A 14,320-nucleotide genomic window follows, 5' to 3' on the forward strand; every position below is an offset into this window, starting at 1 on the left:
GAATAGTTGATTCTCTTGAACTCCCACGAGGCTCATTTCAGTATACAGTGTGTTGAAATGAATATTTGATCAGGCAGGGTAAAAAAAAGGTCTGGACTTATCTGAGGGGTCGCCATAATGTACTTTATGTAATTCCAAGTATCAGGAGCGAGGTGTCTTAGGTCCCACTCCTTGCGTATTTCTGAAATGGACCTGTGCTCCCAATGAAATATGATTGAGTGACACGAGCCATGTGAAAACGCCTAGCACAGTGCTGGGCTCTTAGATGTGTATCAGTAAATATTGGTTTCCCATATCTTCGACTTTTTTTCTTAAAACAAATATCCGGAAGAGTCCTCATGGATCATTGGGAGACAGGGATCTCATCCTGGCAAAGAAACGTAAAACTCATCCTAATTTTGTCAAAGCTCTAAATCCTCACCCAAATATAAACCTAACAAGAAACATAGGCTTATTAAAGTTGCTGCATGGTTTTTAGATTTCAATAGTTTGACTCTGATATGCCTAGGTATGGTTTCCTTAGTGTTTATCCTATTTGGGGTACACTGAGCTGCTTGAAACGGAATTGATAGCTTTGATTAATGTTGGAAAATTCTCGGCCCTTATTGTCTTTTGCCCTGTCCTCTCCTTCTTGTCATCCACGTGTAACAATTATACATGGTCGTTTAATATTAACCCCAGCCTTCTCACGCGGAGTTCTATTTTATTTCATTATTATTTCTGTCTCCGCTTCAGTTTTGATCATCTTTGACTTGGTTTTAAGTCTCTGATCCTTTTTCCTTCTGCGTTCAGTCAGCCGTTAAGCCCATTTAATTAATTATTTAAGACGTTATATTTTTCAGGTTTCGAAGGTCAGTTTGGTTCTTTTATGGATTTTGCCATCTTTCCCTCATTCCAATATGAAAATGATAGAAGAATGTAGGCATTTCCATATAAGAATGATACAATATAGAAATGGAGGTCTTCATTATAAAAACTTGTATCTAACATACTATTTAATAGTGAAATATTAAACACTTCCCTCTAAAATTAAGAAGACAAGGATGGTCCATGTCATTATTTCTAGTCAACATTGTACTAGGGATCTAAGTAAGTATAATAAGGGATAAAAAGAAATAAAAGATATAAAGGTTGGAAAGAAATAAAACCATCTTTATTTGCAGATAACATGATTGCATAGTAGAGAAGTCAAAGGAATCTACCAGAATCAATACATGAACTTAGTAAGGTTTCTGGATACAAGTTCAACATGCAAAAAATACCGCATTCTATATACTATAAAAAAGCTGAAATAAAATATACCATAATAGCATCAAAACATCAAATAATTGAAATATATTGTACAAAATGTTTCAGACTTCTACATGGAAACTTAACAAATATTAGGAGAAATTAAACAAGGCTAAATAAATGGGTAGCTATAAAAGGTCCACGCATTGGCAGGTTTAATCATTATAAGATGTCAATTCTTCCGAATTTGATTTACAGATTCAATGAAATTATAATCAAATCTCATCTAAATTTCTGTAGTGATGAATATATATTTAATGTATATGTATATGTATATATCAATGATTTTCAAACTTTTTTTTTTTAAACCAGGACCCCTTTGCATTCTTGAAAACTGAGAACTCCAGAGCTTTGGTTTATGTGCATTATATCTATCAACATTGAGAACATTTATTTTTAACTCATTGAAAAACACCAAGAAACCCTTCATGCATTAACATGAATGACATTTTTACTTTGGGGGTAGAAAACTTCGTAATAGACAACAGGTGGATTGTCATATCAGCTTATGCATTCCATCTGTTGCAATATGTTGTTTTGGTGAAATATGTGGACAAGTTGGCCTCACTCAAAAATGTAACTGGAAAAGGATGGAGCATATGCAGATTCTGAACCTTTTCAGATTCTCAGGATATTTTTCTTTAATATGACACTGTAACAAGTTAGCTGCAATGATATCTGAAACCCTTTCAATTAACTTTTGTCCTCTCATATTAAAATCCTTTTTTTCCTATCTTACCCTTGGAAAGAGTCCATTACCCATACATAATTGTATAATATCATAAAATTGGTCATTTGGAAAAGACTCCAGATCGTCCAAATGTCGATATAAAATTGTCACTCTAGTTAATATCACCACCAATTTCATCCAAAACGTCTTTAAATATTAGAAACCTGTTGAGCAGACAGTGGTGGACACATGTGAATACACGGTTTTCACATTTCTAACTTTCAATCGAAGACTAGAGTTTGATCATTGGTAACAAATAAGTCAGCTGTTTTCTTTGAAGTGTCTAGCGTACTCGGCTTATTTTTGAGAAAATGCCTGCCAAATGCCTGTGTGTGAATAAGCAGTGTGTCCATTGTTCTCTGTGGTCAATCCATGAGTGCATTTCCTCAGGACGACTACCACCCACCATGAGGCACAGATGAGAAAGGACACGAGCAGCAACATTTAATAAAGTTAATTCATTAAATGTTTTAAAAAATTAAAAATTTATAATAAATGCAATAATTTTCACTGTGTCAAAGACATTCTTAAACCATAGCTTTTTTTTTTTTTGCCTATTTTTTACATGTGAGTAGCATCCACTACAAGTAGTTGGTGGCGCTGCTTTTACTGTGCTCGGATTCCAGCAGTTTTCGCTACCATCGCTTCTGCACCATCTATACTACATGTCAGAACAGTATTTTTTAAAAGGCAAATAATGACTTCATATTATTATAAAAATCTTTTTTTTAATCCTCTCCCGAGGACATTTTTCCATTTTTGTTCAGGTAGAGTGGGAGGGAGAGAGAGGAAGAGAAAAAGAGAGAGAAACATCGACGTGAAAGGGACACATCGAGTGGCTGCCTCCCGCACAACCCCGACTGAAGCCAGGGACAAACTGCAACCGAGGTACATGCCCTCAGCGGGAACCGAACCCGGGTCTCTCTGGACTGTGGGCCAACGCTCTAACCGCTGAGCCAAACCAGCCAGGGCTATTATAAAAACCCTTTTTGTGCACAAACTTCTTGGAAGTGTCTCAGGGACTTCCCAAGGTCCATGGACCACACCATGAACCGCTGGTGTATATGTACATATACATGTGTATGGGGATGGGAAGAACCTAGCATAGCCAAGATATACGTGAAAAACAAAAAAGGAGACATTAAATGGTTAGATTTCAAAATGTACTTAAAAGCTACAGTCATTAAAATAGTATGATACTGGGCCCTGGCCAGCTTGGCTCAGCGGTTTGAGCATCGGCTGGCGGACCAATGAGTCGCAGGTTCAATTCCAGCCAAGGGCATGTACCTCGGTTGCGGTGTCCCTAGCCCTGGTCGGGTCATACGGGAGGCAACCAGTCAATGTGGCTCTATCATCAATGTATCTCTCTGTGTCTCTCTCTCTCTCCCCCCCTCCCTCCCACTCTATCTGATGATAAATAGAAAAAGTATCCTCGGTGAGGAATAAAATAAAATAGTACAATAATGGTGTAAAGAAAGAATAGAAATCAATGGAACAGAACAGAGAATCCAGAAAAAAATGTGATTTTTTTTTTAAAGACATCACTGGCCCTGGCTGGTTTGGCTCAGCAGTTTGAGCGTCAGCCTGCACAGCAAAGGGTCAAGGGTTCAATTTCCAGTCAAGGGCATGTACCTCGGTTGCGGGTTTAATCCCCAGCCCCGGTCGGGGTCGTGTGGAAGGCAACCAGTTGATGTGTCTGTCTCATCACCCCCCCACTCTATAAATGAATGAATGAATGAATGAATGAATGAATGAATGACAGCATCACTGAAATTCATTGGAGGAAAGGATGTGTTTATGATAAACAGTGTTGGAGCACCTGGGTATCTGTATGGAGGAAACTAATCCTTGTTCCTTGCCTCATATCAGAATAAAAAATAATTTGAAAAGGATCCTAGATGTAAATGCAAAGGCAAAAACTATACAATTACTAGAGAAAAGCAGCACTTCAAGACTGGGAAAATATTTTTGTGCAAAATATAAAAAGAAAAACACTGGAAAAATTGGACTTTTGCTGGTCAAAAACACCAATAAGAAAGAGAAAAGGCAATAAAATGAAAAGGAAATATTTTCAAAATGTCTGACAGAAGACCTGTACCCAGAATATTTAAAGAACACTTGACAAGAGATCCAATCAAGTGAAAGACTTCACGTCATTACAAAAGATGACATTCAAATGACCAGCCAGTGTACAGGATGGGGCAAAGTAGGTTTACAGTTGTTCATATGGAAAATAATGTAGTAATTAATAAATAATAATACAAGAATAAACTGTGTGTTTCCTAATCCCAACTGTTAATCTACTTTTGCCCCACCCAGTATTCTAGCAGCTCCATATAAGGATTCATTAAGAGCAAAGCAAATTACAGTCACAGTTCAAATTTACTGGAATGGCTCACGCGCTGCTGTGAAGAGTGAAATGGGTATAGCAATTTGGAATACTTCCTTGGCAATTCCTAATAAAGCTAAACATAAGCCTACCTTGTGAGACAATTCCAGGCCTAGGTATATGCCCCACAGACATGAATGCATATGTCCAAAAAATAAAAGACTTATACAGGAAAGTTTAAAGCAGCTTTATTCATAATAACCTGAAGAAAAGAACAGGATAATGGATACATAAACTGTGTTATATTCATACTACACTGCAGTATTTTAAAACATGAACCAGTGACACATGTAACACCTGAATGAGTCTCGAAAACATTGAGTAACAAAAGCCAGACACAAAAAAGTTAGGTACAGAATGATTACACAAAGTTCAATACAGACAAAGCTAATCTATGATGATAACAGAGTGGTGATCTCTAAATCCAAGGCAGCACTGGCTGGAGGGGGCAGAAGGGAACTCTCTGCAAGATAAAGATACTCTAATTTTGATCAGAGTGGTGATTACATGGGTATAAAATTCAGGCTGTATGACTGAAATACATACATGTTTCTTATATGTAAATTATACACTAATTTTTTTCTTTAATTCTTCAAAGGTGAGCCCTGACCAGTTGGCTCAGTTGGTTGGAGCGTCATCTGTACACCAAAAGGTCGCAGGTTCCATCCCTGGTCAGGGTGTGTACTGGAGGCAACCAATCGATGTGTCTCTCACTCTCTCTAAGTCAGTGGAAACATATCCTCAGGTAAGGATCAAAAAAATAAAATGAAGTATTTTAAAGGTGAGCCAAAGTACAAACTTAACAACTGTTTAAGCTGGAAGGGAATCTGGAAATAACCTTCTCCGATCCCCTCATTTCACGTTAGAAAGCCTTGCGTTTCGAAGCCGAATAGGTAGTTACAGGCAGAGCTGAGACTAGAACCAACGATTCAACAGTTACCAGTCACTATTCTTTCCACTACACTTAGCTTCCAAAACAAGACTTTTCCCAGGCACAATTATTTTCACTTTGATTATTTGCTTTGGCTTTTCGCTGACAGTTATCAACAATATGCAGGGGAATATCGCAAGCTCTGGTTCTGACTAGTTGCCTGGGTGAGGTCCCAGGCTGCTTTTTAATTGCTCACTGGGCTTCCATATTCAATGGATCGAGGTTCTTTTGTTTGTTTCTAAGTTTATAGATGACACCTAGAAGCCTAAGCCTCTCGGGCTCTTGGACACAATTTAAAATAGTGTGGCACTAACAGTTTGACACGAATGTCACTAAGACAAATGGAATTCCCGGTTCAGACTTAAACAAAGTCTAATACTGCCCCCAATATTGTCCCTCTGCCACCACAGTCTCAGGCAACAGACTACATAAACAGTCCGGCCTTGTAGTGAAGATGGAGTAATAAAGGTACAAAAAAGAAACGTTGGGTCTCTTAGCCAAAAAGTCCCGTGTAAATATGTGGTGCCGTGCTAGACCAACAGCGGGAGAATTCCATCAATTCCTTCTGCAAGTGCTTAGGAAAGACATAAAGTCATGACAAGGGCTGGTGCTTGCAATAGAGAAAGCAAAGGCAAGGTTTTAGTTGACACAAAGATTTATTCAAAGAAGCAATGTGTCATCAGAAAAAACTTTCCCAACAGCTTCTTCTACTTCTGTTTACAGTGTCTTCATCTTCGAGTGGGGCAATCATTTGTTTCTGAATTGTGCTGAGCTAAATTTTTCCACACTGTTAACTTGAATGTCATCTTCTAACATCCTATAAATATTAGAAAGAAGAACGAGAGGAATATTTAAGTCAGAAGGACAGAGATGTGGCTCAGCCCTATCCTGATGGGCTCATCAGGTCTTTTCTCTAAGGTCTTAATCTCTAAAACATATTTTTGACTCCATGCAGACCGTAGGTGTTCGTTAGAGTTAAAACAGGGCATAAACACCCTCATTTCTAATAAAAAAAAAAGCTACCCTTAATATGGGAGTTTGAATATTTACTGTTTCAAGTATGAATCGTGTCAAAGTAAAATTACTGACCTCCTTTCCCCTGTCTGAGGGGCTGTTCACAGGTCAGGACTAAGCCTTCTTTTAATTCCACCCTCATCCATAATCCTCTTACTGATCCCACACGGGCCTAGAATACCCACGGTACAAGAATGCTGGCAGTTTTCGACACCTGATAATCACAAAGACTATCTGGAACTCCATTAAATGAAAACCACATCATTTATTCAAAGAAATATTTCAGTACTTCTAAAGAACTTTATGCCCTTTATATCTGGAAATTATTTTAGGCAACACTTTAAACACATTCCTGCCAAAAAAGGTGAAACAAATTTTTGCATAGGAAACCTTAAATTCCTTTTACAGATGGAGAAGAATAAATGGGTACTTAAACCTAACTTGTTGAAGGTGTTAGCAAAGGTTCAAGGCCACAGTTATAATGTCCTGGCTTCCGTCACTCAGCTTCGGTTTTCAAGTCGTGGAGCTCAGTGGCCTCACCGTGGTAGACTGAGTGAATGGTGTTTCTTAAAAGATCTTTTTGCTCCTTATCACCAGGATCTCGTGTGTCTCTGGTGGCTTGAAGGTACAGTGACTATGTCTGTCTGCCGCGGACTGGAACGGCAGCAGGAGACACAGTGAGATCTAATCGTTAGGCACATGCTTCCCTCTGGGTGTCTGGAAGGTGGAGCCTGTCTCTGTAAGAATGTCCCTCCAGCTGCGTGGCCTGCTCAAAGAATCTCCTTGTCGCCGGCCCTATCATACTTCTCTAGTAAATATCATTTGTTTTACAAAAGGTCTCATGTACTGAATGCCAAAAACAGAGAGCAGGGAAAATAACCATTATAAAATCAATCCAGTCAAACCAGTTTGGATATTCAAGTATATCATGTCTTTCAGCAAACAAATTATTCGAATGCTGGGAAAACTGGGTGCTATAAAATTGTCTCCCGAATTAATTCCATAAAAATTATTTAGATTCTTTCAGTTGTACAACAAAAATAATATTTCTCTCGAGTCCAGAACAACAACAAATACCTTTTGTTGCACCTTTGTCCCTATTTATGGAACGCTCGATGTATCACGCTGACCGCCTATGTGACAAACAAAGCCTGCTTCAACAGTGAGAACTCACTGCTCGTCCGTCACCTTCCTCAGGGCTGTACTCAGAGGCTGCCCCCCTTTTCTCTACACAACGCTTACTTCAGTAGAGTTTGACAAAGATGTCTTCTCTTCACAAGAACCAGGAATGAACCTGTCTTTAAATCTCAGTTGCTTTGAGTTCTTTCTAGGTAAAATAAATATCAGTTCCCATAGTGAAGCTAGGAACCAGGACAATCAAACTTCAGATATCTAGGTTCTCTGTGTGGGCGACTCCGAAGCAAACAGAATTGTTATCAGGCTACCCATCGGGTGCAGCCTACAAGGTCTGGAACGAGAACGTCAGTCACCAGTGTGGGAAACAGTTTCAACAGGACACTGATAGCTATATCTAAAGGACAAACAATGGGGAGCAAAGGCATGACCAGGAAAGTACAGGGGAAAAAGGTAAGCAATCCATGCAGTGCCTTGACTAGAAATACAGTCTACAATTCCGAGACATCGATGTTAATTAGCCTGACGCAGGAGAATGGAGCAGGTCCTTCAAATCCCCTTTGTTCTAGGTAGCTTGTGTTAACGGTAAAATCCTATGAAGTCTACTTCCAGAATGGTCTTCTCCTCAGTCATGAAGGGAACATCGAACAATGATCTAAATGCAAAAGCTTAGGTAGGATAGTGTCTTTTGAATCACAAAGATCAGATGAAACATGTTATGGGAATAACACCTATGTATAAAGCAGTTATAAATCTGAGTCTAAAAGACACATATTTATATAGAGACAGTAAGAAGCTGGTATAGAGGCGTCAAAAGGCATAGAATTTATGCTTTGCCTAAGTCACCTCAGTTAATAACTTAAAAACACAAGTTTCAGGAAATGTGCTCTATGCGAAAGAGTGAAGCTCAGATAGAATACACTAGATGAGCAAGACATTGTGGGTCAAATTATGGGGGGAAAAGGAGAAACATCTGTAACAAAAATAAATTTTTAAAATAATTGTGAAAAAAATATTTCTTAGCAAAAGTGGCACAATTCTGCTGATCTCTTTTGGTTTCAACAGAATAGTATAACCAGATTAATATATTGATATCTATTACCATCAGATTACTATATAGATATCTAAAACATCACACGCAGAACCAACGTTTAAATAAAATATTTTCACTCTGAAAACTGTTACAGTTGTCAAAAGATTTAATCATGTCACAATACATATTTTAATTCTATGCCTCTGAAAAGTGAGCGTATGAAAATTACCTCACCCCTAGGTTAGACAGAAAGAGCAAGAGTTGTCACTAAAACAGAGAGCTCACTATGGAATGTGCCACAGGAACAATTAAACAGATAACACGTTTCACTGTCCAGATTCCATGGAGGTGATACAAAGCAATGAGGTCCCATGAGAGGAGGCGCCACACCGGTCATATCTCTAAGCAAAGGCCATCAAAACAGCAAACTGATAATATGCAGCTGACTTCAATGCATGGGTCATAATCAGGGAAGCGCTTCCTAGTTCAGGAGATGTTACAAAAATTAATTAGACTCTTTTAATAGAAGAATCTAAATCAGAACTTTCCCATAAACTTTCCCTAAAGGATCCAAACCACTTAGCCTCTAACATGTTAAATATCAATAGAAAAGTAAGTCTGCTACATCAGAGGTCCTATCAAATTACGTAGATAAAGTTTCCCCCCCAAAAACCATTATTAACTCAGTAAAAAAATGTGTGGAACAAAAGGAGTCCCAACCATGTGAGAGGTAGAGAATTATTCATAAAAGTCCAACGTAGCTCACAGGTAGAGAAAGCACACACATTCCGTTGCTCTGTCTCCTTCCACCAAGGAACGGTGGCTTTCTGGACAGCCCCACAACAGTAGCAACAGAGCTCAGTCACCACGAAGCCCTTTCTCTACTCAAAAGACTGGTGCGTCCAGACAAAAGCTCAGCGCTGCTGAACAATACCCAAGACACTCCGACAAGGTGTCTCTGATGAAATGTAAGTCAAGGGCAACAATCTAATTCCTTATTCGAACATCAACTTGAAATCTCTTCTTGTGACAGAGTTCAACAAACCCTGATGCTAATATTCCCCGGCGCTCCTCTCTGCGGCACGAGACAACTTTATGAAGAGCTGAGACTGAGATTTGTGCTGCATGATCAATACGTTACCACCTCAGACGACAGCGCTGCACAGGGCGACTTTTAAACGCATACCTAATAACTGCTTTAGGGACATGCATTTCATTTGACTGGCAGCTTAGTCACTTGACTCTAAAACAGTAACAATATGACCATTAAAGAATGTTTAAAACAAAAACAAAAACAACAAAATCTACTACTGCAATCTTGAATAAAGACTTCAGGTTAAAATACATCATTTCCAGGATTCACGATTATAACTGGTAATTTCGATGGACAGCGGCAAGATTTACCAAGTCACCTATCTCAACGTCCCAGTCAATGCAGGGAAGCGAGGACAGAGAGGCACATCTCTGTGCTCGTGTCCAGGGCACAGCCGTGGCTGCCAAGTTAAATCGGGGAACAAGTATGAGTCCTCTAAAGGAAGAGTCTACATTAAAAATCCAGGCTCAGCCCCGGATGTGGACAGCTCAATCAGACACAAGGTGCAATCCACAGACACACAAAAATCAGAAAGCCAAGAAAACGTACAAAAGCCATTAGCTTTCAAAATTCAAAATCCACCCAGAGACAGAATCAGAAATGGAAGCTTTGGTCTTTGAAAAGTGACCTTCACAAATCAGTTTTGTGTTTGTTTCCATTTTCTTTCACAGTTTAAGCCTCAATCAAATCAGTAGTCTCTGGGGATTTTTAAATTGCTGTAGATTAAAATCCTCTCTGACTCAACTGCCTTGCTAATGCCAAGTATTTAATAATTCTACTCGTAAGGGACTTTTCTGATGAAACCCTGCTGCGTGCAATCTTCAGATGCTCCGCAGCTGCTCCGTAATAGAAAGCATCACTGTCCTTATTTTCTTTATCACTCCGTTTGGAGATGAGAAAATTATTACAAACAGTTTCTCTATTTGGCAGCACTGGTAGAAAACAGTTTTACCATACTAACGTAGCAACTATCACCTCACCAAGGCAGAGATGGACTTCCAGGTACTAATGATACATATTCATGGCTTGTTTCCAAGGATAGGAAGTTAATAACGGTGATAGATAGACTAGAGTTAAGTTAATGAATTTCTAAACTTTATGCTTTCAATAATAGAACCATTTAAGCCTTAGCATTTGGACTCTCTCCTTCCACAGATCAGGCACTTTGATACTCAACAGGTTGAGTAAATTGAATCCATATATTGTATTTACGTTCTCTGTCAAGGTTGCTTCTCCACATTTGAGAGATCAAAGGCAAAGCAGTCATCAGCCCTGTAGCCTTCAATACTGTGCTCATTACATTTAATCAAGTGCCAACTCCACCGCATCATTCACCAACCTTAACAATATTTAAATGCATGGCATTGTATAGCAATAAATGTAGGCATAGTGTTGTTTAAAACACACATGCACACGCACACACACGCACACACACACACACACAGGCAGACACACACATCCTAAAACAAAACTAAACAAAGAGAGAAAGGCAAAAAATTATCATCCTTTACACTGTGCAAGAAAAGAAATAAAAAATGCACTGAACTACCAATGAAAATTTTGGAGGTGGTTTTCTACCTGAGGCAGCATCAATCACGGTGGAAATTCCCCTTCGATCAGAGACTGGACGGGATGACCCTGGCATGCTGACTGGGTCAGAGCGGACCGGCTGGATCCTGCAATGCAATTTAATTTAATTCACATATGTTACTGGCATCAAAACTGTCGCTTGCTACAACAGACCTTAAATCAGGAATGCTGGAATAACCCAATCCATTAAAGACCCATTCATTCTAAAAGAAGACAAACAGGAGAGCTTCAATCCCTCTTCTGTGCAAGGCTAAGGCACAGCAAACATTTTCTACACTCTGGATCCCCTCCTTCCCTTTGTACGTTATTGAATAGATTTTAAGTAGATGATTGGAAATTTGATGTTAATTAAAAGAAATAAATTAAGTAGAATGAGAGAGGAAACAAAATACTTTCTACTGAGACCTTCAGCTTTTCCAAGGGGCAAATATGAAGAGCTTTGAGAATCCTCTAAATCACAAACAGTGCAACAGCAATACCTTCTCTATAAAAAGCAGCAATACTAGATCCACGTTTTTTCATAACTACCTTAAAGTCCTCAATGAAACTTACTTTATTATGACAATAAGCACATTATGACAATTGGAAAACTGTTGGATGTGACTGTCAGCAGTTTGGCTAGGATCACTACTACCTGAGTTACGTCCAAAAAATTACCAATTAGCATGGAAGAATCGGTTAGAATCCAGGCAAAACTGCAAATAACTACATACAACTTCAAGTTGCTTAATGAACGGTCAATCTATAAATATCAAGGGTCTATTTCTACCTGTATTAGGTTAATATTATGAACATAAAAATATACGCGTGACTAAAAGATCTGAGCGTTCCAAGCGTTCAATAAGTATTTGCTGAATATTAAACATGTATCCCTGTCATTGTAGGAACAAGCAGAAACACACATGAAAGACAAGGTCTATGTGCAGATATGTGGTCCAGCACACAGACATTCATGACTGCTGCGAAAGAAGACGTCAAACGAAGACGGTAACAGAAGCTCAGAATTGGGAAGCAGAGGAATGGATGAGGGGTCACAGCAGCTCGAGAAGACTTTGTGGAGCGGAAATAGGAACTGCATCTGGATACAGAAACAGGACATGTAGCTCTGGCCAGTTTGGCTCAGTGGTTCAAGTGTCGGCCCTCGGACCAAAGGGTTGTGGGTTCGATTCCTGGTCAAGGGCACGTACCTGGGTTGCAGGTTTGATCTCATGCCGAGGTTGGGGTGGTGCAGGAGACAACCAATCGATGTGTCTCTCTCATATTGATGTTTTTCTACCCCCCCTTTCCACTCTATCAAAAAATCAATGAAAAAATGCCCTCAGGTAAGTTCTAACAAAACAAAACAACAGAAATAAGATGTGTATATATGCAGAGGGGCAAGCAGCACCCTGTAGGCACAGAGATGGAACAAACTAACCCTTGGATTTGTGGCCACGCAGGACAAATGCAAGGCGCTAGGAGGAACACAATTTGGCTGAAACACAGAGTTCGTCGTGGATACTGGGGGGAAGAGAAGAGGTTGGTAAGCACCATGGAACCGATTACAGAAGTCTGAAATGCCAACTACGGACTACAGAAAAAGAGTAGTGATTGAAAGCACAGTTTAAACGTCTGTGTATTTGTTCTCTGAAAGAAAGAAATGGGAGGGAGGTGAAGGGCAATCATTTGACCCAGTGCTAGAAGGTAGAGATGCTGACATCCAATCACTGAGCACCATTGCCGCGGACAATGTGGTGTGTGCCCAGCGCACTTCTCCGAAGCTGTCACGGTAATCCCATCATCTCACGGCAGATTAATTCGCTCCGGGATGGGCAGGCCGAAGCAAATTTGGGCCAGTGAGAAAAGAGGAAGAGTTCATTTGAAATTTCTGCAAAAGATGTTTTCTGGTTCTCAAGAGGAAAAAGAAGCTAGCCTGTTAGATATGGTCAGTTGAGGCAAAGCAAAGACCCCTCCTGATCTAAACAACTTATGTGGGATTCCTATTACTAATTCAATTTATAGTGGAGTTTCTAAACACTCCAGAGTTGTGAGTGAGTCTGCACGGTGCTATAGATGAAACAACAGGGGCCAAGAACTGACGTGTTGAACCTGGGTGACAGACCCGTGGGGTTTCTTCTATTATTCTCTTTAACGTCACACATGTTTATATGCTTGACGTTTTTCATAAGAAGAGAGAAAAATAAAAACATACTGTAAAAAGTAAGGTCTTGAGCAAAGGATCTCTGTGCTCAAATGTTAAATATAACTCACAAGTGCAATCGAAAGAAATATATAAACCTGCGACACAACATGACAGTTTCTAAAGTTTGTATGTGTCCAATAAACAAGATTATATTCTAATCAAACATAAACAATTTAAAATCGTTTAGATAACAAATAGTGTGAACTCTTCTGTGTAAGAAAAAGAAAGGTCCCCACGGGCAATTCTGGAAGGATTTCCGGAAGCGGCACTGTCTGAAGGAGTCAGCTGTGTCTGAAGACGAAGGATGCTGAAGGAGGCACAGAGCAAAGGAACAGAGCTGTGTCCTCCACAGAAAAGGGACGGGGCCTTATCAAAGCAGCAGGTAACAGTCATCAGACAAAAAATAGGGTCCTGTGAGAAGTAAAGAGAATAAATATAGTCTTCTGGGTCATCTACTTCAAATGCCTTAGGATTAACATCTAAATAACTAAATGACCTCAACATGAATGACTATGCATTGAGTCACTAAGCTGAGGAATAACTAAACATGACTTCCTGAAAATGGACAGATAAGCCAAGCTAGACCATATTTTACCATTGGTAACAGTGAAAACTGGTCTAGCACCCACTATATTGTCAATTATTGCCTAACATCTTAGGGAAATTTTTAGAAAACAGAAGAAAATATTCTAGGGGAAAAAGCATAATGTATGGAAGAAATAAAATATGAAGCAAACTAAAACACTAAAAAAGGTATTAAAGGAGACATATTCAAATGACATGAATTATGCTCAAAGAAAAAACATCTAGGTCTGCCCTGGCCAGTTTGGCTCAACAGACAGAGCATCAGCTTGCGGTCCAGAGAGACCCGGGTTCGGTTCCCGCTAAAGGCACGTACCTCAGTTGCAGTTTGTCCCCAGCCCTGGTTGGGTCG

General features: G+C 39.4%; 1 protein-coding gene across 14 annotated transcripts in view; it reads right to left on the reverse strand.

The window, feature by feature from the left end:
* The window catches only part of BCAS3 (BCAS3 microtubule associated cell migration factor), a 517,634-nt gene that overhangs the window by 245,618 nt on the left and 257,696 nt on the right, over positions 1-14,320 (reverse strand). For 12 of the 14 annotated variants that reach the window (XR_004960281.1, XR_004960283.1, XR_004960284.1 and 9 more), the window contains one exon: positions 11,193-11,290. Coding sequence is in view for 9 of the 14 variants with exons in the window: in XM_036268042.1 (XP_036123935.1) it covers positions 11,193-11,290 (98 nt within the window). In the remaining 5 variants the exon portion in view is untranslated. Of the gene's footprint in view, positions 1-6,053; positions 6,158-6,440; positions 6,569-11,192; positions 11,291-14,320 lie in introns of those variants that run through there. The other 2 variants (XM_036268048.1, XM_036268043.1) reach the window with 2 other exon arrangements.

The sequence above is a fragment of the Molossus molossus genome, unplaced genomic scaffold (genome assembly GCF_014108415.1).
Source record: "Molossus molossus isolate mMolMol1 unplaced genomic scaffold, mMolMol1.p scaffold_m16_p_19, whole genome shotgun sequence".
In the NCBI taxonomy this organism is placed as follows: domain Eukaryota; kingdom Metazoa; phylum Chordata; class Mammalia; order Chiroptera; family Molossidae; genus Molossus; species Molossus molossus.